The following is a 26,333-nucleotide window of genomic DNA, read 5'->3' as shown; positions in this document are numbered from 1 at the left end:
CGAACGATGAAAATGCGCGATCGATCAGGTAGTCACAGTTTAGTTAGGTGATTCCGATAAGATAGGGACAACAATGATACAGACAAAAGTAGTGCGGTTGTACCTTTGGAAAAGTACGATTTTATTCTGTTCAATTTTGCTTATTGGTGATGTTGAATATCCTTAATATTTAAGTTTAATATCGTATATTGTATCTGTGCCGTTGCTTACCAGCAAAATTAGTAAATTGGTTCATTTGCAAACGCATGCTCGAAGCATTATCAAAACACATTAAAGATTGCATACTGCATACTGTTTATAAGCTACATCGACTAAACTATTGTTCAAATATTCGACATTATGTGTGTGATAGACATTTTCTTTAAGTTTGTTACTTAAATTCGTACCTTGTATTGCTTATTCAATATCATCATACTAGAACTGGAAACATGTGTGTGAGCGTTGCATTTTACTAAATTTTATACACTTCAACTGCACTTTATTCCATTTTTTGATACTTCAACGTTTCAGAATATTATTTCATAGGCAACCATTTACCTCTATCTGTAAAGTATATTTTCGAGAAGCTGTGTTTATTGATTTGATTTGAATTCGCGTCGATAGAAGCACGTTGTGATCATTAATATCAAATCATTGACATTGGAAACCATACATAACTCTTCCAAAAATACGACGAAGGCATATGCGTGAACATACGTTAATTCTATTACTATTATCTAATACTTCATTCAGTGTTACACATATAAAGCTGAACTTAGTTATTATTATTTTTTTTTTTAAATAGACCACTAGTTTCAATTATTACATATCTAGTTGAGATCGATTACGAAATTCTTCGATTTATGTTATTTAGATATTCACTCTGCACAAAAAGTCTTCAGGGGGTATTCATGAGTAAACGGTTAGTATGAACATTTTTGATGTCATGCTAAAGCCAACTTATTTCACTATACAAAAATGAGCATAGTTTTAAAACAGTATCTTCTTCGTAAGCGTCATTGTCAGCAGCATCATAGTTGCAGCTAGAATCAGTGAATTACGGCCTCTTACCAGATTCATGGTTCCATTGCATTCGTCACTCTTGCAGATTGAACAGTGTTCGATGATTACACCGGTTTGAAGTTTCGCTTTGCCATGCACAATCTGACATGGATCCGTCTTCCCGCCATCTAGCTGACATCCCCGGTACGTCAATGTTTCACCATTCTCTGAAAATGTGTGGAAAAAGTTACAAATTATAAGAATAATAAAACTAATTACGTTTTCATGAATATAAAAAGGTATTCCTAAGCATCCAAAGGTGTTCTTTAAAATTTATCAGCAATTTTCGATATTCTTATCTGACCCCTCGACATAGTTTACAACATAACAGTGCAACATTCCAGAAACAACTAGAGCAAACATAACTCCACTTACCGTTGGTCGCAACGACTTTCTGACATACCATCGGTACGGTTATCTCGGTTCCGCCGAAGTACTCGATCCGGGTCAAATCCGCAATCCAATTGCCTGTAGGCGATGGTATTTTGCTAGGTGTGCATTGCTATAAAGAAAAGAGAAAAACGGAAATACGAAACAGAAATCCCGTTAGACATCAAATTACACACACGGTGACCAATACGTCCTTTGGATTTGGATTCGATTGAAACAGGTGTTCAATCATCAGTTTTGACAAGTTGCTTGAAAGGTGCTTTCTTGGGCTGTCAATTGTTGAAACCCTGAGATAACGACAGCGGTTATGATGAGCATGGGAATTTATTCCATACTACACGTACACTTGACCGATCAGTACTACTTGACTTGACAGACTGGGAGGTGAATATCCTTTTAGTTGCACTGATTCAGTTCTACGAAGTGACATTGATGAGAAGTAAAATTGTGAACATATGTATTGTATCACGAAACCGTGCTAGTCTGTGGGGGTTCAAGATATTCAATTTTCTTACTCATTCGGCACATTCCTATGGCATGATTCAGTGCATTACGGTAGAAGGTGCGGACAGTAGCACGTGATTTATAATTTAGAGCCTTCAAACCAGTAATGTGTTGGATATTCAAAGTCCGGACTCAATGAGTGAGTTTCAATTGCTATGTCCTATACTTTATCAGTGAATTAAGGAGCAGTAGATAATTGGACTATCGATACAAAAGTCAGATTTTTTTTTTTGTTTCAATGATAGAGGCTTTAACATTAATGTCATTCGCCTCTTCGGGCCAGAAAAACTTTCTGACCCTATGTGCGGGGTTGGGAATCGAACCCAGGCGGGCTGCGTGAAAGGCATCGACTTACCCATCACGCTATACCCGTCCCCACAAAAGTCAGATGAAGTACTGGGAATAAAAAAAAACTACCATTGATTTGTGCCAGTACTTGATTGATTTTATTTATTAAATATTTACAAGATGAGTTCTTCAACATCAGAGATTTTAAATTCATATGAAGCAATATAACGAAATACTTTTATGTAATTAAAATCGTTGTTCGTTTATGATGCCGTCGTTTTCAGTACTTCGGAGTACCGACTGGCAATTTCTGCTAGGCAAAATGACTCTGAGCCTCAACAATCCATATTTACAAAACTGTAAACTTATAATTGCAGTTGTGTGTAAAAACCATGTTTCCCAAAAACAACAATCGAAAGTTGGCTCTTTCGGCACGTCAGGATAGACATGGCACTTTGGTGCCAATAAGTAAGCCACCCTTAGGTGGTGCCAATAAGTAAGCCACCCTAAGGTGGTTCCAATAAGTAAGCCACCCTTAGGTGGTGCCAATAAGTAAGCCACCCTTAGGTGGCGTTAGCAGTTCAACATAAACTGCTGACGCACTGATGAGCTGAATGCGAAACGTAAAAAAATTGATCGAAAGTTTTTCGAAGAAGATCGACTTTCTATTTTCAGTGCCAACTCATCAAACTTATTTAAAACCCGCACTTGAACATTATTGTTGAACCGAAAGTCATCTTGGATTATAAAATAATAATAAATCATCCCATCGTTTCCCGCGGTGGCTTATACTTACCTCCGCAGTGATGCCAGAATTTTTGGGGAGTAGAGAACAGTCATCATTGCTGGTCGAATCACAGTTATAGCACTCAATACAATAACCTAAAAAAAACAAAAGCATTGATCATACGTTATGCAGAAGAAAGTCAATGAGAAGTAATCGTTAGAATCTTTAAAATGTTTAAAAGGCTACGTAATAAAAAAAATCAGTGACCATAATTTTATAAAACGTCCAATATTGAACTTTTGTGTCCAACGCAAACCCATAAAGGCAACGACCCATTTTTTATTCCTTCAATTGAAATGAAGCGTACTCCTGAATTTCCGGAGTATTTTGATAAAGGCAAGTGTAAGTCTAAACTAAAAAGGACAAAGGCAGAATTACAACATGGGATCGAAAATTCTAATAATAATTCTTACAATGATCGTTTCAAATTGAAGTTAGTTCAATTTCAACTCAATGATCATTTGATCGATCATAAATTACCACTTGGAAGCAGTTCGTAATTTACATCAACGTTGGGATTTGACTTTACGCAGAGCATGACTGGAATGGTTGATGTTTCACTATTCACGACATTGTCCGTTGATTAGGTGTCGCAGTTGATAATTGAAACCAAGCATTGCTTTTATCGTATCAAAGAACGCTCTCTCACAATTCCTCACACGATTCAATCAGTGCACAGTGGTTTATATCGACAAAAACGTGAACTCAATTCTTTAACTGCGCTCGGTCGGATCAACGGTCTATCCGATATACATAGTTTCTTTAGAGAACTCATTCACAAAGATATACCTCGTGATTTGATCACAATAAAAAATTTGCAAAGCCTACTACCATACAAGGTCGTTTCAACAACTTTTTTCCCTTAAGAGATAGAAAAACGATGTCCTCTACGAAGTTTTAGAACCTCTAGCGAGAAAAAACTTTGCCTAAGAAGCTATAGGTCTAACGCAAAATGTTTCGGATATATGAAGCATTATATGAAGCAGTAAATCAATTTTTTTGTACATCACTTGAATGAGAATTCCTCGCAGAGAGTAAATCATAATAGTAAGCTATGGTGAAAACAACGACACGACCTGCCACTCGTCTATCAAAACTGTATCGTAAATTTAACTACCCCTCAGTAACTGGAAATGTCAAATCGAAAACGCTAGTGAATTTTTTTAAACTGGCAGCACAAGTTGGTATATTTATTGATTTTGAATAACAGTCACCATAACCATGGTTACTGCATATCGAAGGCAAGATGAATGTAAACAAAATAAATTTCAGATCGGTTATTATATTACGGAACATTTTAATGGATTTACATGACTCGAGCGGAATGTAAAAATTGAGGAGTATGAGTTATGTCTTTTATAAAGCCAAGTTCAAAATTCAGGTCTTTACTTGAAACCGTTGTGTGAGAAGGAAGACATGGAAATGACCGACAACGAGCTGAGCGAGGCTAGTGCTCTGCGGTACCTGCATAACGTACGGTAAAATGATTTCTTTGTGGAATTCCACTAGTAATCCTCAAATAGTGGCCAACAAGGTGAAATACTATTTCCACTGCTGCGCAATCAACCGACACAAAACAATTTTGACACCGGCATATTACATCGAAAAGCTAGCAGTTGAAGTGTACGATTGAATCGCTGGAAGCAGATCATTGTCCTCGTTCGAGGGTTTCATCCATAGTTCCGATTAAATTCCGAAAATCGAGTTCATTTAAATGCATTTCTGCTTAATTTGGACAAAGTATAACACTAATAGAACTATTCCACCGCTTTTAAAACATGTTATTTGTTTTGGGGTTCCTTGGTAACTAGTCCATAGCTAAGACAAGACCTGACAACTGGCTTCTTATTCTTCCTTCCGAATCATCCTTCTCGTCATTTTCGCCCTGTGGAATAAATACCAACGTATCGGCTACAGTGTAGCCATATTTACAGATTTTTTTTAATAACTGTGCTAGGAAAAAAATATTACATTTAAATTTTTAGACTTTAGGTTTTTGATTTGAAATAAACATAAAACATGTTTAGGTGAATGCATTTCTTCATTATATAATAATGCTTAAAAACAATTAATTGAGCTTTGATGACAAAACACGAAATATCTCATGTTGAACGAAAAATCGAATCCATTGTTGACGTATTACCGGATCTTTTGGAAACCGGTAAAAGTCAGGTTTGGATAGAAATGCTTAATGCGACCAAAGTGTGGAACACAACAGTTCATTCTTCTCGTAAAACTAAACACACTTTCGAGTTTACCCTAATTTAACAAATCTGTGTAACTTAATTCACTAAAAAGAAAAACGGCTTGATGCCTATTTTAATTACACAGTCCTGCCACTTTAAACATTTATTACCAATGAGACTGAAAAAAAGTCAAACATTCTCCGAAAATTTTCATTTTCATTGGTGAGTTAAAATTATACATTTTAATAAATTTGTTTTCTGATTTTCTTTATACTTGGCATCATTGCTCGCGTACCCTGCAAAAGTTTTTTCCTTTCACAATGTGCAGGTGGCAACATCAAAATCAGCCAATCAGAAACTGGTCCATTTTGGAACAAAAACAGCCCCCCCAGATGTCAGGTCTTGTCTTAGGTCCATAGCAACTTAAACAGTGTTTTATCATTTACAAGGGGTCGCTAGATTTGTGGTAACTGGCGGTAAATCGTTAGCGAACAGTTTTAATGCTGATTTTTCTTCGGAGTGCCTGGTCGTGTCGTCGGTGAAAAGTTGTCTCTTTCGTCTGGTGTTAAAACTAATGCTCTATTTTTTATACCTCGACTGCAATTTCTTGCAAAAGTTGCTGCCTAAAGGTAACTTATCGGTCGATATCACAAAAAACGCGTGATATGAAGATAAACAATTTTCCTTATGTTAGTTTTTCCTAAGGAAATGGTCAAAAAGCACTCTATGTATCGTAATTTTATATACACAATTTAAAAGGGCCATGTTACGCACTTCATAACTTTATATTACTTGATTTAAGCTTTCCAAAAAGTATATGTATGTGCCTTTTGCTCTGCGACCCTGCTTTCTATTAGTAGTCAAAGTTAATGTATATAAAAGTTCAAATGTTGCTTTTTGAGGAAAAGGCCAAACCGTGAAACCAAACCGTCTTCAACAAAAATCTATAATTTTACGTTTTTAGTAATTGTCTTGAACATAGTAGACATTGAAAATAATTACGAAAAAAATTATGTACAAAAAATTGATTTTAAGTGGCTTCTTCGGCCAAGTTTTTTCTCGTTAGAAATTCTAAAACTTCGTAGAAGACATCGTTTTTAATTAGCTTAAGGGCTGAGGACAGTACCATAAAGTGGTAGGATTTTTGCTATTTTCCCGTTTCAAATTAAATTTCCTTAGGAACGGTGCAGAATATAGAAAAACTCACCTGACAATGTCTTCGAAATTTATTTGTGAAATTTTCAGAATGATTCGTTGAGTTTAGTGACCGTGTTGTATTTTTTTCCGACTGAAGAACTGCTGAAAATTGGAACGCTCGGAAATGCATACCCCTACTTGTTCATCGAATATCTCGGCTTTGAAGGCTTGTATCATAAATCTACCGTGACAAAGTCTAGATAATTTAGTTTAGATGCGATTAGTACATAAAAACACATATGTTATCGCAATAAAAATAAAGTCTTTTATTTTTCTGTGACAAACACACAGACATTCAATCTTTGTGAAAGTTGAATATTTTTTCATTGTTCATTGGAATCCATGTAATGTCCAACCCATACGATAGATTAATGTGATAAAACTTCTCATCAAAATAATAAAATGTATGCTGGCAACCCGGTACAGTTTGCTCATATACGAGAGAGTACAAGAGAAATACGATGCGCAAAGGGAATTGAGCGAGCCACGTGGTCGATTTCAAACTCAACACGAGGCCCTCTGTCCTCAGGCCTTAAGGGGTGAGGCTAGTAGGTCGCGTATATCTACGTCGCTCGCTCTGCGTATTACGTATCCCCCTATGCTCTCTCGCAAATGTGCAAAATGACTCTCGATGTGGCCGGGTGGTTGAGAAAGTTTTGATATTTTCGGTAACAAGTTTGGCTATATCACATAAAATCTAATAAAGCTACCGCTTGTTTGGCAGCCTTTCTGAGCCGACTTTATTTCTCTCTCATGTTTCGATACGTTACCAGGGAACTATGGCAGAAAAAATGGTTTCGCCATAGAAATCGACTTACACTCACAAAATTAACATTAACTTCATTTTTATCGCGACAGCATATATTTTTTTGTACACTAATCGCATCTAAATTAAATTATCTAAGCATTGTCAGGATAGATTGTTGATCCATGATTTTGAAGGCGAGATATTCAATGAACAAGTTGAAAGTTGCCGTTTTCAGCTATGCAACTCTTCCTTCAGAAAAAAGACTTTCCCGACCGCTAAAGTCAAACAATCATTCTTAAATATTCACAGAATAATCTAAACTAATTTTCTAAGAGATTGTCAGTTGGGTTTTTTGATATTCGTCAACGTTTCTGAGAAAATCATTGCTTTTGATCGGAATTACAACATTCGAACATTCCAACCGTAGTTTTTACAATGATCGTTTTAAATTGTAGATAGTTCAGATTCAACTCAATGATTATTTGATCGACTGCAAATTACCACTCGATATTCACGACATTGTCCGTTGATTCGGCGTCGCAGTTGATAATGGAAACATCGTTGTGAGATTTTTCTCTATTATTGATGATATTTTTATGATCAGGAATCAGGAATCAGAACAAATTGGCTCGAATGGCACGTTCCCCTTGACATTTGGAGATTTGTGCCTTGCCATCAATTTGTTTTTAGCATCATTTTCCCGATATATAAGAGGGAAGGATTGAAAGGAAATGGTAAGGGTTGGACTAGGAGGATGGGAAAAATTGACGACACAAAAACACACAAAAGCAGAAGTAAATTCTGCACCCCTAAGGGATGCCGATCAATCTGCTGAGGATCACATTTAGTGGAAGCAGAAGTAAATTCTGAACCTCTACGAGGTCCCGAACAGTCTGCTGTTAATAAAACCTCCAACCCCCGAGAGGATTTAGAGATCTTACAAAAGCGACACCATTCTGCACTCCCGGAAGAATGCAGAACGATTCGCAGTATGTCAAGCAGAACTAAATTCGGCACCCCCTAAAGGATGCCAAACAATCTGCTAAACCCTATTTAAGGTGAATACAGAAGGGATTCATTCACTCCAGGAAGAACGATGAACCCTTCTGACTATAGCTCCTTACCACATTGGGTGAGAAACGAGAGAATATCCTTCAATTTTAGCTCCGCATACACAGACTCAACCATGTATGGAGAACCAAAAACCCGGATACGTAGCTGCGTCAATGCGGGACAGTTACATACCAGATGATATGAAGTACCATAATCGCAAGCTGCGCCAGTAGCTGGCATGTTTGGATGCAGTCCAAGAACGAATCTTGTGCTTTATCCAACTAGTTGAAAGTGGTAAAGCTGGTTCAGGACCAACGAAATCATTCGTTGCACCAGCTCTAGCCAACTCATCAGTCCATTCATTTCCAGTAATACCAGAATGGCCGGGTACCCATAAGAAGTAAACAGCATTTGAAATGCTGAGGTCTTCAATTTGAGTTAGACATGCGATCACTAGATTCGACCGTGAGTCATTCGAACTGAGTGCTTTTAAGGCTGCCTGACTGTCGGAACAAAAATAAATTCGTTTACCACAGATCCTCTGCTGAAGTGCCGATTGTACTCCACACAGAATCGCGTAGATTTCTGCTTGGAACACAGTACAGTATCTACCAAGTGAATGAGACTGCTCCAGCCTCATTTCACGACAGTAGACACCAGCACCAGCACGACCATTCAACAGAGAACCGTCCGTATAACAAACTATGTGTTCATCAAGTTGTCGTTCCAGACAACCAGACAACCATTCCTCACGAAGAGGATAGCTCACATGGAATGTTTTGAAAGGAAAACTGCATGTGAGAGTTAGGTCACTAGGAGCGAGTAAATACTCATCCCATGTAACCATTTGAGACCACAAGCGAGTGTGGCTGGTAGCATAATCTAATGGGTTACTGTTCCAAAGCCCTGTAACCTTAAGACGGTATGCACAAGATAATGCTTCTTGTTTTAGGAACACATGTAGTGGTTTAATGCACAGTAGCGCCTCTAGAGCAGCAGTAGGAGTTGTCGTGAATGCTCCTGTCATCGCCATTAGGACCATCCTTTGGAGATGATTTAGCTTTGACTGAACTGTCGCGACTTCTCCTTTCTGCCACCATACAAGACAACCATATGCTAAAATTGGTCTAACAATAGTTGTGTAGATCCAATGAATATATCTGGGTTTGAGTCCCCATGATTTTCCAAAAGCTCGTCTGCATTGGCCGAAAGCCATACAAGCTCTCTTAATCCCGAAGTCAATGTGAGCAGACCAATTCAGTTTTGAGTCAAGAATAACCCCGACGTATTTAACTTGATCGACCACAGTGACCTCTGAACCGAAGAACTGTAACGGATGAGCTCCTGTGATTATCCTACGATGAGTGAAAAGCACCATTGATGTTTTGCCCGGATTTACAGACAATCCAACCTGACAACACCATTGTTCAACAGATCGCAGGGCTTGCTGCATTAAATCAAAGAGAGTGTTAATGCTTATACCGGTCATCAATATATGATAATCGTCGGCAAAACCATAAGTCGGAAATCCAAGGTTATTAAGTTTCCTTAACAAACCATCAGCGACTAGGTTCCATAAAAGTGGGGATAGTACACCACCTTGAGGACACCCACAGACACTCAGCTTTCTAATCTCTGCTTGCCGAAGCGATGAACAAAGAAGTCGATTGCTAAGCATTGCGTGTATCCAATTTGTGATACTTGAAGGGATGCCATGACCACGGGCTGCTTCCAGAATTGAATTGAAAGACACGTTATCAAAGGCACCTTCAATATCTAGGAAAACTCCCAAGAAGGATTGCTTTTGTGAGAAAGCTTTTTCAATGTTGTACACAACATCATGTAACAGGGTTGTAGTGGACTTTCCACGCTGGTAAGCATGTTGCATTCCATGTAGCGGTTGCACGCCCAGACTAACATTCCTGATATAGTGATCGACTATGCGTTCCACTGTTTTAAGAAGAAATGAGCTAAGACTGATAGGCCTGAAACTCTTCGCTTCCTCATAAGTGTCGCGACCGCCTTTGGGAATAAATTTGACAATTATTTCCTGCCAGGCTCTTGGAATATATCCTGTCGCAAGACTAAAAGTAAGTATTTTCTTCAAAACATGTTTGAAATGTTCATACCCTTTCTGCAGTAACACTGGGAAAACTCCATCCTTTCCAGGAGATTTGTACGGAGCAAAACTCTCAACTGCCCATTTGACCGATTCAATCGTCACAACGCTTCGAGCAAGGGCCCAAGAATCGTAACTACCTGAAAAAGTCTCGGGAAGAGCTGTCGGTGATGGATCCATACATCCTGGAAAGTGAGTGTTAAAAAGGCAGTGAAGTACATCACTTTCATCAGACAAGTGTTCACCATCTGAAGTTCTTAAGAAACTGACATTAAAGTCCTTAGACTTCGAAAGTAACTTATTTAATCTGCTAGCCTCGTTGAGACTAGAGACATTTGTGCAGAGGCTTTTCCAACCACTTCGCTCAGACGATCGAAGAGCATTTTTGTAAGCCCTTCGAGCCAACACGAATGCCTCCGACCCATCTCTGCGTCGGTGGTTCCAAGCTCTTCTGCATAGTTTCCTTAGTCTAGCAAGTTCAGCATTCCACCAAGGAGTTCCTCTAGTAGCTCGCACAATCCGAAGTGGACAAGCCTCTTCATGTGCTGCAACTATGAGTGAATTTGTCTCGTCGACAACATTTTCCAAATCAATTGGGGTTTCAATTGTTGGTTGGTACCCGTAAAATCTAGTCGCCAAGCCCTCTTCATAGAGGTCCCAGTTTGTAGATTTGGGATTACGATATGTGATAATATCAAATTTAACGTTTGAATGATCAAAGAATATGTACTTATGATCAGACAACGAAGGTTCGAGCTCATCGGAGACGAGCCAATTCACCAACTCATGCGCAATTCTATCAGAGCAGAGAGTTACGTCCAAAACCTCCTCTCTTCCAGATCTCGCAAAAGTTGGGCGGTTTCCTGCATTGACTATGTGCAGGTTTGTACTGCTCACAAATTTCATCATATCAGAGCCTCTCGAATTTATATCTGTGCTGCCCCAAATGATATGGTGAGCATTTATGTCACTGCCGATTACAAGCGGTAAATCACTTTTGCAGCAGTATGATACAACCTTTTTGAAGTCATCGCTTGGCGAAGGTTGATTATGCGGCAAATATGCCGAACAATAGACATATTTCCTGTCTATGCCATCAGTAGTCATACCAACTGTGACAGCACAAATATCCCGAGTTGTGAGCTCCGATATGAGAGAGACATCGAGAGCACTATTTGCAAGTATGCATGCTCGAGGCATTTCACGTGGATTAGTCATTCCGGTCTTGTTAAAGGCAACAAAGACTGGGTTTAACAATTTTCCAACGTAGAAGTTTCCCTTTTGGAAATATGGTTCTTGAACCAAAGCTAAAGAAGCTTTACCTTCTTGCAGAAGTCTGGATAGATTCATAGTTGCTGTACGTTTATGCTGAAGATTGATTTGTGCCACTCTAACCATTATAAATTAGAGTAACGAACATTCCACCTCCAGCACCAACCGTACAAAAACTACAAGAAACCAAATATATTGGCTTATTATCGCCTATAGCGAACCATGTAAGGATTTTTTTAAATGTTATTATCATTTAAATCCCACGAGTTGCGAAGAAAGAAGTCGTCCACTGTGCCAGAGCTTCGCTTAACACAGTAAGGGAACACCCCAAGATATTCCGTTCACGACTGCATTGTTTAACCTCCTGCAGCCATTCAGCCATCGGCACGGAAATACACCTTGGCTTAGGAGTTCCTATTTTTGTGGCCTTTTACGACATGGAACAGGAAACCAGTGGATCAATTCTTGGTAAAAAATAATTCCGCCGGATGCCACACGGCTTACCTGTTTGGTGGACTTATACCACCGGTACAGGTGGACCGTAGCGTTATTCTTAGCCAGTTGGGAAACCGCTACCGACACTACACGGCTATCTAGGCTGCTCAGAGAGGGAAGTTGACATTGATGGTCAACTTCCATGGATGGCCGAGCAGCCGAATCGTTGTGAGATTTTTCTCTATTATTGATGATATTTTTATGATAATGAGCTGATGATATTTTTATGATAAGAGCTTCTCGTCCAGGCTCTCAGAATGAGAAATGTCGAATAAAATCGGTTGATTTTTTTCATCTAAGTAAAAATCTATAATAATAAGAAAGTATATTTGACGCCAGAAATCAATTTCACGCATACGTATGAATAAATAAATAAATCTGCAAATAACTATAAATCTGCCAAATAGAATGACATGCCAGAAAGTCGGTTTTCACAATGATCACACAGCCTTTTTTATGAGAGACAAAAAAACCTCTTCTTAATCCAACTAGTGATGTGACAATACCTTTCTTTAGTCGTTCAAAAAGTCTCATTAAAACTTTTTTTTTCATTTGTAGCGTTTGCATTTAAAACAATGGACAAAAATTGCCGATTTTTTATGAGTTACCTTCATCCGCACTGACGAAACTACCCATGTAGCATTAATCATAGTAACCCATGAGTCAGCAGACAAAATTCGACAGCTCTATCAGTTGAACTCTAACCGTGATGGCAAAAACAGTGAAATAACTCCGTTCAAAAGTGTGCGCGTTCAAATGACGGCACCCCGCCGTGTCGAAAACGGACATCGTGTGGCACTTTGTGGACGCAGGATACGCCTACGTATCTATAACATCTTGGAACTATTAGACATCAATTAGAGCATCGAAAGAACGCCCGGTTCCGGACGGCCGACGACCCTGAGCAACAGGAAGCTCCAATGGAAGCTGAAGAGAAAGACCGATGGAACATCGTTGCGTGCGCTTGGCCGGGAGGTCGGTTCAACTGGCCACGCACTAAAAAGTACCCGACGAACATGAACATACATGTTAGGAAGCGGAAGGCGCGTCTACTAGTTTCAGAACTGCAGGCAACTTTAGTACGAAATGCTTACCGGAAGTTGCGTCGTTCATCAAGAAATACCATAAGAGCGAAAACCCGGTGTTCTGGCCGGATCTGGCGTCGACCCACGATCATTGGAGGAGATGAAGCGGCTGAATTCGATGTGGACTCACGTCGGCGAACCCGACTTCAACAATTTTGTCTCGAAAATTGAGGAGGAATTGATAAATAAAACGAACAAAGAACTCAAAAACATGCATACACGCATGTTTTCGACCGCCATGGCGAATGTTTCGGTTATTTGCCGGAAGGCAGCTCCCAACGGTATAGAATTTTTAGCAAGTAAGCCTAAATAATCACCTTCCATGGGAAATTTATCAAACGCAATTATTTATCTTAACTTTTTTTTATCACCATCCGAAAAAGGTCCACCTTAATTCTATCTCTGAATATTTCTCATTGAGCAAAAACTGTTCAAGCGAAATACAAATATAACTTCACTTAACTCCATGGTTGAAATATCGAATATCTATATTTCTGTCAATGCTGCAAATTATCGATAACGTCGATTTCAAGTTGATATATTTCTACACTGGTTCTCGTTGAAGGTTTCCAGTAACACATAGTTGATGGTATCAGATGAGAGCGATTCACATGGAAGCCCTATGCCCTGACCGAATGTCACATAAGAAGACATTGATTTCTTTAAGTGTATGCATAACAAATGTACACCATTCAGGATAAGGGGGAAAATTCATTTACACTTCCACTGTGATAGAAACATTTGCTCCGCACTGTGGTATGTTGCTTTTTCAAATATATTCATTGTTTGCAACTGATTGTTGGTCATGCACCCGCTCTTCTAAAGCACAATTCACCACTTACGTTGGTATGTTGAATTGCATATAGTGCATATCGTCATTGTCTCTAGTGAATTCAATTGCTATGGACTCTTTAGAGAGTTGAATGATGCAAGCACTGTTCGTTTTATTCATTTGCACTTGCTTTTAATCGAGCCTCGTTTGTTCTTTCAGCAAAGTTTTAATTTCGAGTACCGAAATCTAAAGTTAGCATACCAGAAGTGGAATGTCTTTCCTGACGCGTCAAAAGAATTATTAATTGATGCTGAAATAAATGCTGATTATTAATTGATATTTACATGAAGTTTGAAAATAACGAGACATGATTTCACGACTGGTCGAAGGCGAAACGTAGAAATAGAAAATAGATTCGTGTACAAAACCGGTACCCATGCATTACCAAAATACCTAAATAACTACAATCTGGTGACGGCCATAAACGTGCAATAAAAGTATATGCAAATAGCATTAACTTTACGTCAGCTCAACGGTTTATGTTGTACCGTTAGATGGCGTTAGTAGCTCAACATAAACTGATAAACCAAAGGCGAAATAGATTTTAGAAGTGTTAATTGAAAAAAAAATCGATTTTTCGATCACACTCTCGTTGCATATTAAAGCTGCACTGAAAGTATACCTTGAAAAACATAACAGTATAACCCCTGCCTAAAGTAACAGACGGAGCATGGAATTCTAACCACGAACAATTTGATTCATATTGAATATTAAAACGATTGATATTGCGTCGAAAATAAAACTTATATCTATCGGTAAAATACCTCAGACCTAATCTGTTTCGTCAGTAGCACTATGTTATAGTTAGTATGGATTGTGATACTCTTGCCTATAAACGTTGTTATCATAAAAAGGGTAATAACCAGATAACAAAGCGTACCACTTCAGAAAGGTGCACTCCATTTAATGACTATAAAGGCTTTTAGACTTCATAATCAATGTAAAGGTTTTGTTTGGTGCAAATCTTTTGAGAAGGATGTAATAGATCATAATAATTCGTGAAAATATCTGCAGAAAACGGAAATAATCTGCAGCCTTCTGCCATGTCATGGAAATCAGGTCAGAGAATTATGTCGCGTATAAGAACTTAATTAAATATAAATTGTTCGAGCTCACCTCGGCATGAACAGGAAACTATTTTGAAATTGAATATGCAATCCACTCAGGATAACCACCGCGACGAAGCACGAATCATGAGCCAACTGCGGTATTGTCCACTGCGTTATCAGACATGTACACTCAATCTCCAGAACCCCGGTACAATAATAAGAATAAGCATATTCCCATACGAGTAACACCTCGACCATAACCAATTCTTAGGATGCTATCAGAATGCAAATGTCACACAAAGCCAAAACGCTCGTGCGAGCTAGTTCCAATTGATCAAATCAAACCTGTCGGAGTGAGGGCGATACGGAAAAAGAGCATGACGCTTTCCTTCGAAAAAAAAAACTACAAGGATCAGCCCCATTGGGTTGCTAGAGCTATTGATGTGGAACTGAAACGTTGGCTATAAATTCGCTTATATTTATAGACCGTGTTGGTGATTGCCGAAAATTTGACAGAAGCTGTTCGATATTTATCAATATTGTATACAACATTTTCAATCCGGTAGAAGAGGCTACAACAACTCGAGTCTCTCAATGCATGAACCGCGAGAGAATTTTTCTACATTTCTTCGTTCCACTTCATACTCTGAGTATTTCACGGCCCTTAAAAAAATTACAGTCTGATAATGATTGCTGCTGTGTGAATTTACCAAGAGAAAATCGCGAGATGACAATTATCGCAGAAAATCGAATCGATGATTCAACTTGATGATTCTCATACTAGGTTGCAATATTTCTAAACCCTTGTGTGGAGCATTCGCATACATTTTCATAGACACAACTTATACAAAGGTTATATGCACATAGTTAGAATAAGCAGCAATAGTAAAATGATTCTATCGCAATTATCCACTGCCCACACAGAATCGGATCGCGAAACGAGAATAAGCGACCGTTTGGTGCTTCAGAGAGAATCCCCACAGTAGCGAGCTAACCTTTGATTCTCAGACAGGTCATCGAGAGAAATTCACTCTCGCACTGGTGTCTATTCTATGTTAAATGAACCATGCCGGCTTTTTGTTGCTGCGATGATATCCGTCTCTCTTTGATGCCACTGATTGAATCGTGCGAAGAGTTGCTAGTGAGCGTTATTTGATATGATAAAAGCCATCCTTATTTATAGATTCGCGTGCTTCCCTACAGCTTTGCTTTTGCATCAATTGACCAATCAGAGCTTTGCTTCCCAGCTGATAGATCGCTTACTCCTTCAAAACCATCGTTTCCGTGAGGGAAATCCAGTTAGCCAGCATAGCGTCTGACAAAATAGGACACACGCTCGCTATTATCAGGTGTACAACTTTGCTTCCGCCGTTTTCCGATAGGTGGCTGTACCGCTTGAGGCTGGTCAAAATACATAGATGATAATGCCTTTAAAGTGAGTTTGTACAGTGCCTAACGAATTGTCATCGCCGTTTCAGTGACAGTTGTTCTTGTTTTCGTATTATTTTTTTTTTTTTTTGAATAATATTTTGTCTGTTTATTGCTTAAAATACTATTTACATATTATAGTTCATATTTTAGGTAGAATTCCAATTCATTAATGTTAATTAAAGTATCTGTTTTGTTCACAAAATGTAAATAAATTGCAAATAATTTTAGAACTTTAGATTTCGTAACTGTACGTATTCCATTCAATACTGGTATCATGAAGTGCTCGAATTCTAATCGCCTCCATCCATAACGCGATGAGATTTGTCGTTGTAAAAATTGCCAGGCAGGTACAACTCTCGGGCATTCACTAAACTTGTGCTGTAGTGTTTCCACTGGCGCGTAGCAGTGTAAACAATTCTCGCCATCGACGCGCCGCATCGTATGTAAAAGTCGTCTATGTTCGGTTTTTCCATTTACAAAAAGAAAAAGGTCGCTTCGCTGCTGCGTTGTTAGTCCTTTTGCTCTGTGGATATTGCTCCACGCCTTATGCCAATCTTGAGATGGGTTCTCTCGTTCTATCCTGGGTTGTTCGGTGCTTTGTGTGTAGAAACGGTGGATTAGATCGGACGAAGGATTTTGTTGAAGTTGTTCAGGTAGAAGTGGGAAATTCAAATGTATTATTTTTAAACAAGGGCAGTTTGTGGGGAGAATTATTGGGATTGGGTTGTTTTGGAAGATTAATGATTTGTAGTACGGAATTGATTCTTTTTCTTGTGTATGTCGGTTTATCAGAAGCGCCTTGCATTTCAAGAGGGGTAGTTGCAATTTAAGTCCACCTTGCGTTCGATCTCGTGCTAGTTGTTGTATTGGTACTCTAGCTGAGATTCCTCGCCATAGGAAATTACCCATTGTAGAGGTTAATTTTGCTATATGGATGCTTGACGGGGGTACGGTAGATGCTACATACCATATTCTCGCTGTTATGAATGTGTTTAGTAATGTAACTTTTTGAAAAAGTGACAGTGTGCGCATAGAATGAAACCAGATTAGGCGTGAGAATTTTCTCACCAGATCGTCCCAGTTGACTTTTATCATGCCTCGAATAGAGTTGGTGTATGTTATACCCAGTATTTTGATCGTCGTAGCTGTTTGGAGCCACTGTACTTCCAAAGGATCTCGATCAATAATTCCAACATTAATCGATGTTGTTTTGGTTAGATTTAATACCGCTCCAGATACACGGGAGAAACGAGTGAACAGTTCGTATATTCGGTCAATTCGCTGAGGGGTGGTGGCAATCACACTTATGTCGTCGGCGTATGCGACGACCAGATCATTTTCGCATATTCGTTCTATTCGCTGCAGTAAAGGATGTATATATAGGCTAAACAGAATACTCGAAATAGGGCTACCTTGTGGAACCGAGCGTTGTATGGGGAATGCTGTGGATAAGTGTCCGTTTACGAGTAAGCGAGAAAACGATGCATCGGAGAGTCTGATAAGTAAATTCACCAGATCCCGATTAAAGCCGAGCGAGCACATGTTCCCGAATAAAAAACTTCGGTTGACACGATCAAACGCGTGGTCCAGGTCAAACGATATCAGCTTACCTGCTCGGCGTTGGTTGATCAGCTGTGCTATTCGGTCCTTCAGTGATAGAGTAGCTTGAAAAATGTTGTTGTTGTTATTAGCACATTTTTGTGTATCGGTTAAAACCCGGTGTGTTTTCAATATGTTCTCTATTCGTGCCTTCAGAATACGCGACAGAAGCTTGTAGTCGTAGTTCAGTAGTGTGATTGGTCTGTATGAGGTAGCTGTATCGGTTGTCCCTTTCTTTTTAACTAACACTATAACACCTTCTACGAATTCGGTCGGGAAGTTAGAAGCCAGTGCTTTGTTCAACACGAGATTTAACTCACGGTGGATGACATCAAGTGTGTATAGGTAGAACTCCTTCGGAATTCCATCGGATCCAGGAGATTTCCGTGATGCGCTTGTTTTTATAGCCGTTGTTATCTCAGCTGTTGTGATTTCGCTCATACATGTCTCGTTCGTTTCGTCGTACTCCGGTATTACTCTTTCGCAGGTGAAGTATTCGTCTCTCACTTCAGTCGTCTCATCAGTCGCATATAATGATGTATAGTATTCTAGTAGGTGTTGTTCGACGAGTTCGGGTCGATCGATGATTTCATCGCTCTCACTCCTAAGCTGCGTTATGTTAGTTTTTTTACGTTTCTTTTCACCCAGATGAAATGTAGATATCGGTTCGCCTGCGATATGCGTTTCGTTAATACGCACGAACATGTGCGTAAACTGTCGTTGGTGGGTCAACATTTCAGCTTTGATACGATTTATGGTTGTTAGCATTCCTTGGTTTTGGTAGTAGTTGTCGTACGCTAGACGTAATTGCGAATAGAGTCGTTGGTTTTCTCGGTGGAAATTTTCAAATGCCGATTTGGATTTCCATCGAAAGAAGGATTTGATTTTCGGTTTAGCGAATGATATCCACCAACTCATCCACGATGAGAAATTGCGTCGTTGTCGGGTCCAATACTGCCAGCTACATCGGAATTCTTCAATATTTTCAGGAGTGAGGAGATGAGGACGAAGGGACCAAAATCCTCGTCCAGGTTCTCTACCGAGGTGGGGTAAGCAAATCCGGGTGGTCACCGCTTTGTGGTTTGTGAATGAGCATACGTGAGCATTTGCATTTCGAAGCTGATTACACAAACTTGAGCTTACGTAGATGCGGTCTAGTCTGGAAGTAGAGTTGTGGGTAACGTACGTATGGCCTGGGGTTTGGATGTTTAATTTTATCCATACGTCGTGAAGCTGCAATTGTTGAATAGTTGCTCGGAGCGACGAGCTTATGTTGTGCCCCGTTGCATCGCAGGGCCGCAGAACACAATTGAAGTCTCCGGCGAGAATCACATGATCGGTGTTATGGCGGAGATAGTAGTCTAGAGTGTTGTTGAAAAATCTTTCTCGTTCAGCGCGCACCGCTGATCCAGAAGGCGCATAAACATTACACAACGTGGTGTTGGCTATGCGCAAAGCTACAAGTCTACCATCGAGGCTTTTTTCAACGTGAGAAAATCGTATATATTCTTTGAGAGCTATTGCCGTTCCGCGTCTCGCTTGGTCCACATTGCAGATCACGTTGTATCCTTGTAGGTCAAATTGCTCGCTCTCCACTTCTTGCAGAAAGACGATGTCGAGGTCCATCATTCTTACAAACGTTTGAAGTGCGTTGGTCTTGGTCGGGCTTGTGATCGTGTTGATGTTTATAGTGGCGATATTGTAACTGGTGTGCTCCATTAGGGTACGCAGTTTTCTTCCATCGACTCGTCACCGTCTTGTTTTGATTTTTTCCCTGGGGGCCGACGGAGTGAACGTCGGCTGCTCGTGGAAGTAGTGGATCTGTCGGATTCGTCACCATCATTTTTCCGTTCGGTTGGTGTCGGTCTACGTGCCTCGTCTCCGTTGCTCGATAATGGTTTGTGGGGTATTCTAAAGGCTGTGGTGCTGAGATTTGGGTCTGTGAGTGGCTCGATTTCAGTATTTTGTGGTGCTGGTTTGTCATTGTTCTTTCTGGTCTGTGGTAAACTCTGTTGTAACTGTGTAGGAGTTACCATCGGCGACAGCCGGGAGACGGGAGGCTTGCTGGGAATGTTTCCTTGTGTTGGTTTGCGGTGGGTCGGTTTTGGTCGGGCCGACTGTTTGACGGCGTTCGCGTATGATGTGTTGCTCTGATCGGCCTCTAGTTTTTGGACCAAGAGTTTTTTGTTTTGTATGCAGGAAATCCCGCTGTGGACTGATTCGTTACAATGTCGGCACGTTTGGTGTTGACCGTAATACGATAGAGCCGTGATTTCGCCGTCGATAGTTACATATGACGGAATGTTTGTTTTGACAATCATTTTTGCCACTCTAACACCGGTTGGAATGCCGCCAAAAGTATACTTTTCATCCCATAGCATTTCGTGGATCGAAAAGACATCGCCGTATGCTTGCAGGAATTTTATTATTTCTTCGTTCGTCACATCTTCGGAGAGGTCGAAGAGCTTCACCTCCACTGCCCCGTCCTCCAGTGTGATTCTCAATTTGTAAATTTTGTCGTCGATCTCGGTCTCATGTACGTTGTCGTGCTTTTCTACAATTTTTTGTGCCAATTCGAGTTCATTGACTTTAATAAATGCGCAGCCCAGGCTTCGACTTGGTTGGATTCGTATTACTTGATGCTTTTGTAGCTCAAGAACAGTGCTAACGAAGTAATGAAGTTCATCGTATGACGGTTTCCGTGGTAGATGCGCGCAATCAATACGGAACGTGTTTTCGCGGCGTCTCATTTCACTCGCGAGAATTTTACCCGATACTAGGGTGTTACCCTCGATCTAGTAAGTACTGATAACTGAATATAAAGCCCGTGCACGACTTCCGATGTCTAGCGAAAAATAAGCGTGTGTGCTCGACTCGGAGGTTGAGTGCTAACTCATGGTCAAAATACATAGATGATAATGCCTTTAAAGTGAGTTTGTACAGTCCCTAACGAATTGTCATCGCCGTTTCAGTGACAGTTGTTCTTGTTTTCGTATTATTCACGCTCGAAAATGTCTGTTTATGTGCCCAATTCTCGCCATTTGCGGGAAGTTTTAATTTTCTGTTACAATTCGGAAAAAATGCAGATGAAGCGCATCGAATGCTCTCAGAATATTACGGTGATGCTGCTGTGAGTAAAAGAACGTGTCGGGAGTGGTTTCAACGTTTTAAAATTGGTGATTTCGATGTCAGAAACATACATGGTGGTGGAAGAGAAAAAAACCTTCAAAGATGAACAACTAGAAGCATTGCTTGATAAAGATTCGAGCCAAACCCAAGAAGATCTTGCCGAATCGTTGGGAGTGAGTCAGCAAGCCATTTCAAAACGTCTTAAGGCCCTGGGCATGGTTCAGAAAGAAGGAAACTGGGTGCCGCACGAGTTGAAACCGAGGGACAACGAGCGCCGTCTATTTGTATGTAAGCAACTGCTTCAAAGACAAAATCGTAAGGGGTTTTTACATCGAATCGTAACCGGTGATGAAAAGTGGGTTCGATACGATAATCCTAAACGCAGATAATCATGGAGATAGCCCGGACATGCTACTTCGTCGAAGGCAAAACCGAATATTCACGGCGCCAAGGTTATGATTTGTATTTGGTGGGATCAGCTCGGTGCGATTTTCTACGAGCTCTTAAAACCGGGTGGAACCATCACAGGAGATCACTACCAATCGCAACTGATGCGCCTTAGTCGCGCGCTAAAAGAAAAACGGCCACAATATCAAGAGCGACATGACAAAGTCATCCTCCAACACGACAATGCTCGGCCTCACGTCGCAAAAGTGGTCAAAAAGTACCTGGAAACGCTGAAATGGGAATTCTTGCTCCACCCGCCGTGTTCCCCAGACGTCGCCCTTTCTGACTTCCACCTATTCCGTTCGATGGCACACAGCCTGGCAGATCAACATTTTCAATCCTTCGAAGAGTTGGAAAAATGGATTGCTTCATGGATAGCGTCAAAAGAGGACTCCTTTTTTCGAGCCGGGATCCGAAAATTGCCGAAAAGATGGGAGAAAGTTGTCGCTAGCGACGGGCAATACTTTGAATAATACATCTGTTAGCACTTTTTCGCAATAGAGCTTCTAAATTTGGAAAAAAACGGCGGAAGCAAAGTTGTACACCTGATAATTAAATTTCAATCGTATATAATTGAATAATACGTGACTTGATACATTTAATTCGAAACCTAGAAATCGAAACTTACTTATTTTTAATCAAGTGGTTAAATAATATTGATAATTGATACAAAATTGACGGAGCTGTAAGTGTTCAAAAAATGACCACATTTCTACGTGTATTTTTCCTTGTGTTTCTAATTTGCACCCCTATATAGAAAACAAAGATGTGTTCCACACCAAAAAAATGAAACTGACCCAGGGTAATTTCCTCAAACAAACACTTTACACGAAACTGTTTTGGGCTAGCACAGTTTCGAAACTGACAGCAGTTAGTGTGGAAACTGAGTTAGGTTTGGCATCAAGCGAAAACGACATTAGTGTACAGTGCAATTACATGGATGATGTTACGATCCCACTAACACTAAGGACGAGGATTGAATATGCGACAGCTTGTTTTGCGTACCATCCTCTGCATCACCGATTCAAATAGAAGCTCACTTCGCAGAAAAACTCATTAATAGAACGACTGCTGCAATCTAGTCACTGCATTGGTTTAGAATCGAAAACGTTACGAAAATACAATGCCAAAATACAAGAATACAATAGTCCGAACAACCCTATAGGGACGTTCCTTATAGCTTTTTGGTATTATATTTTTACAGTGTGCAATCGATTCCCAATAACTTCTACTCAGACACTAAATTTGTACAATTCACAGTTTCCGAGTTACAGTGTATTTATAAAGTGCATGCAAAAAACATTCACCCTTTTTAAAAGTAGAATTGATCTCTTCATCCGAGCAAAACAAATAGTTAGTTATGATTAAAACGTGTGCAGTTTCATCTAAATTGAAGTGTACGAAGTCTGATGAGTTGCTAACAATTTCTAGAATTGCTTTCCCTTGATCATTGAGTAGAAAAGAATGCGTATGGTACAAGCCCTACATAAATTGGAATAGTTTTGATTTTTTTTACGTTTTGTCTTTTTCATATAGGAAGGCTATATAATCATTTAACGAATCGACCTTTTTATCGCACACCGAGAATCGTATACCACAAGAATCCGTTCGTAGACATCAGAAAATATATCTATGTGTGTGTGTAACAATTGTAGTCACTAATGTCGTTTTTGCTTGATGCCAAACCTAACCCAGTTTCCACCCTAACTGCTGTCAAATGGTTTGTTTGAAGCTAGTTTCAACGTTGTCAGTTTTAAACCTGGGTTTTTACCAGGTTTGCTCAAACCCTCGTTGCTAAGTGCGAACCCAACACAGTTTCGTGAAAAGTGTTTATTTGATGAAACTACTCTGGGTCAGTTTCAGTTTTCCTAAGCGAAAACGACAGAAATTTCCTCAAAGATGGATTACCCGATTTTCACAAACTTATATTCGAATGAAAAGCCATCCTACCTCATAGCCTATCTACCCATTGATTCTTATTCGGATCCGACTTACAGCTCCGCAAATACGGGCTATTTTATTACGGTCGATTAAAAGCCCGTGCCAAATAAGCACAAGATCTAAGAAAAATTAAATCAACTCGTTCAGATTCGTGAGTATCCGTATTGGTGGCCAGTATCCGGTTTCAGAAGCATTGAAAGTAGCGAACAATAGCTCCGTGATGGAACTAACACCGATTTCCTAGGGAAGGCTAAGCCCGAATTCAAATGAATGGATTGAAAATTATTACGCTCATTACCCGGTTATTCTAAAGTCTGAAACCAGATCGAGATAAAATCTAATAGTAATAGGTCTAGCAATTTCTGAGATTGGATTCTCAAGTTCCATTTTGATAGTTTTGATCACAACTTCCAGTGCTTTTGGAATCAGAAACCTTAGAATGGAATTGTCGAAGAGAGTTTGTATAGCAACCATCCAACAAGAACTGCAAATTAGAGGAATGTTTTATCCAGTTATGGGCACACGCTCCTTTCATCCGGTTTCTATAATTATCATACGTAACAAGTTCAAAATATTTTTTGCATAGTTTTTCAAGTTAGGCATTTTTTTATATAGACATTTTTTATCTGTTCGATATCATCATGGCACATATCACTAAGCGTATTTTTAATTTCAATAATAGTAATATTACATTAATATTGACAGCTCGTATTTCATTACGTCTCGTCATTGATTAAATCGATTAAAACTTTCCATAAATAATACTCAATTTCGATCTAACCATTAAACCGAGTGTAAGATGAAATTATAGCTGTTAAAGCTATTCAAGCATGATAAAAAGTTCCGTTCAAATGTGTATGTTATCGTTACACGGTAATAAGAGACACTGTAATAAAATGCTTCAAAATTTTGTACTTTACCAACCTGATTCGACTGTAGCTACGATAAGGATGATTTGCAGAAATGCCACATCAAATAAATCCATTTTATTTGATTTCTCGCCACGCGGGTTTTCTCCCTAGTAATCCATTCAACAGTAACTAACTGTAAAAATAGAAACAATGAGAAACAGTTGAGCGTGCAACAGTTGAGGGATCATTTAACAGGCAGGTATCGAAACCGCCCTTTTGAAAAGTTCAGGGCCGTACAGTTGACGTAGAATTATTTCCGCGCCCACACACTCGACAAAAAATTTTGCACACTTTCTCACTTGCCTCGCGGCGGCGTCTTTCGAATCCAATACGAGTATCCTTCGGTATACAAACCAAATAAAGCACAGAACGGTTACGTAAAAAGAGCAATCGGGACGGATCAGAAATAAATTGTAACACAGGTAGAAAGTAAATGCTGGAGGTCAAAGCAGTAGAAGTTGCTGTTTTCCAAAGAGACCACCCGAAAAGGGTATTTCTTGCTGTGCTGTCCCGAACACGACCCGCACACAGCGACGTTCTATACTAAACTAAGCCAAGGATAGAAAACCCCAACAATTTTCTTGTTGACGCTTTCCACCGTCTGGCTGCTGGTTTATGCTTGGTTGAGGCTGTTCGGTGCAACTCCCGATAGCAACTTATTCTCTTCTCTTCCTGTTTACGAAATATTCTGGGCAGACCGCTGACAGGCTAGCGATGATAGCGGCTATCAACAGTGGCTAAGATTTATGGTAGAAGAAAATAAATTTATCAATTTGCAGAGATTAATTGGATATTTTTAAAGTTCCGTCTCGTGTAAGCGCTGGGAATGAAATAAAAATATCCTTATAGTCTTTCAATTCTGTTGACTACTATAGATAGCTGTTTTCTATTACCAATCAGTTATGGGGTTATTCACTAACGTTGTAGTGGGCTGGAAACTTTCGCCCCGAATACACGAAAATTTGGCGTAAAATCCTGCGTCCATGATCCACAGTTTGGCTGTCTCATAAAATCATAAAAATAACGTCCACATTTCCAAAGATTAATGAGAAAAAATTTGCACATATACATAACTGAAATAATTAACATAACATAATACTAGATTAATTTGAGTAATCTGATTTGCCTACCTTAACAAAGAAATGCATTGCACTGGAGTAAATTTAAGTATTACTTCGCAATTGATTGGTAATAAGTATACCTATCTATCATCTAAAGGTACGTGACGAACGAGTAATATATACATAAACCTCGAGGAGCAAATTGACCGCAATAGCTGTACGCGCGGAAAGGAACTTGTTACCTGGAATACTTTAGTCCTGTTTTGCATTTCAAGAGGTACCACTCAGTCACGCAAAACCATCTATTTATATGTCCAAAACAGAAGGATTGAGTTTTATTGATTTCAGCTTTGCTTTTTTGTTATAAATAATATAATTCATTTCAAAAGGTTAGCTACGAAAGAAAATGGAAATGATCTCGAAGGAAAGCGGGAAAACCTAATCAATGAAACGATTCATCGCAAGCGATAATGTCAGTAAATGTAATCTCATTAATTTGCTCGGATTGGGAATTAGTTTTGGGCCAGTCGTAAACAATTGAGGCTGATTTGTTTTGTACACACTACGACAAAATCATGCGAATTCGCGGTCACGGAGTGTCGCTATCCACCCAAATTTTCGATCTTGAAGCTTGTTAAACCTAATAATTTCTTAAACTTCACAGCTAATCTATAAATCTATTTTCTATCCTTATATTGAAAAAATGCCGAAGTTCGACCAGTTTCTACCCCCTACGAGTTCGCACATAAGAAAGTAGGAAAATTTACC

The 26,333-nt window shown here is 39.5% G+C and overlaps 1 protein-coding gene across 2 annotated transcripts; it reads right to left on the bottom strand.

The window, feature by feature from the left end:
• Positions 1 to 92: 92 nt before the first annotated feature.
• On the bottom strand, positions 93 to 25,072 carry LOC131430135 (uncharacterized). Of its 2 annotated transcripts, none has more exons than XM_058594857.1 (5): positions 24,698 to 25,072; positions 24,518 to 24,637; positions 3,020 to 3,105; positions 1,417 to 1,543; positions 93 to 1,208 (listed from the first exon to the last, which is right to left on the bottom strand). In XM_058594857.1, exons 2-5 carry the CDS (start codon positions 24,576 to 24,578, stop codon positions 970 to 972), a joined length of 513 nt encoding a protein of 170 aa, XP_058450840.1. In that variant the 5' UTR covers positions 24,579 to 24,637; positions 24,698 to 25,072; the 3' UTR covers positions 93 to 969. The 2 variants fall into 2 exon arrangements, with proteins under 2 accessions (XP_058450840.1, XP_058450841.1); XM_058594858.1 differs by having other exon boundaries at positions 24,742 to 25,072.
• Between the last annotated feature and the right edge of the window lie 1,261 nt (positions 25,073 to 26,333).

Source organism: Malaya genurostris, chromosome 2, assembly GCF_030247185.1.
Source record: "Malaya genurostris strain Urasoe2022 chromosome 2, Malgen_1.1, whole genome shotgun sequence".
NCBI lineage: Eukaryota > Metazoa > Arthropoda > Insecta > Diptera > Culicidae > Malaya > Malaya genurostris.
This window is presented reverse-complemented; position numbering and strand designations above follow the sequence as displayed.

What these genes read in the sequence shown, in the direction of transcription:
- LOC131430135 (XM_058594857.1), bottom strand. Translation starts at nt 24,578, where the DNA reads ATGGATTTATTTGATGTGGCATTTCTGCAAATCATCCTTATCGTAGCT. An exon ending in CGTAGCTACAGTCGAATCAG is followed by an intron (nt 3,106 to 24,517) that starts GTTGGTAAAGTA and finishes TGTTTTTTTTAG; the next exon opens with GTTATTGTATTGAGTGCTAT. An exon ending in ATTCTGGCATCACTGCGGAG is followed by an intron (nt 1,544 to 3,019) that starts GTAAGTATAAGC and finishes TTTTCTTTATAG; the next exon opens with CAATGCACACCTAGCAAAAT.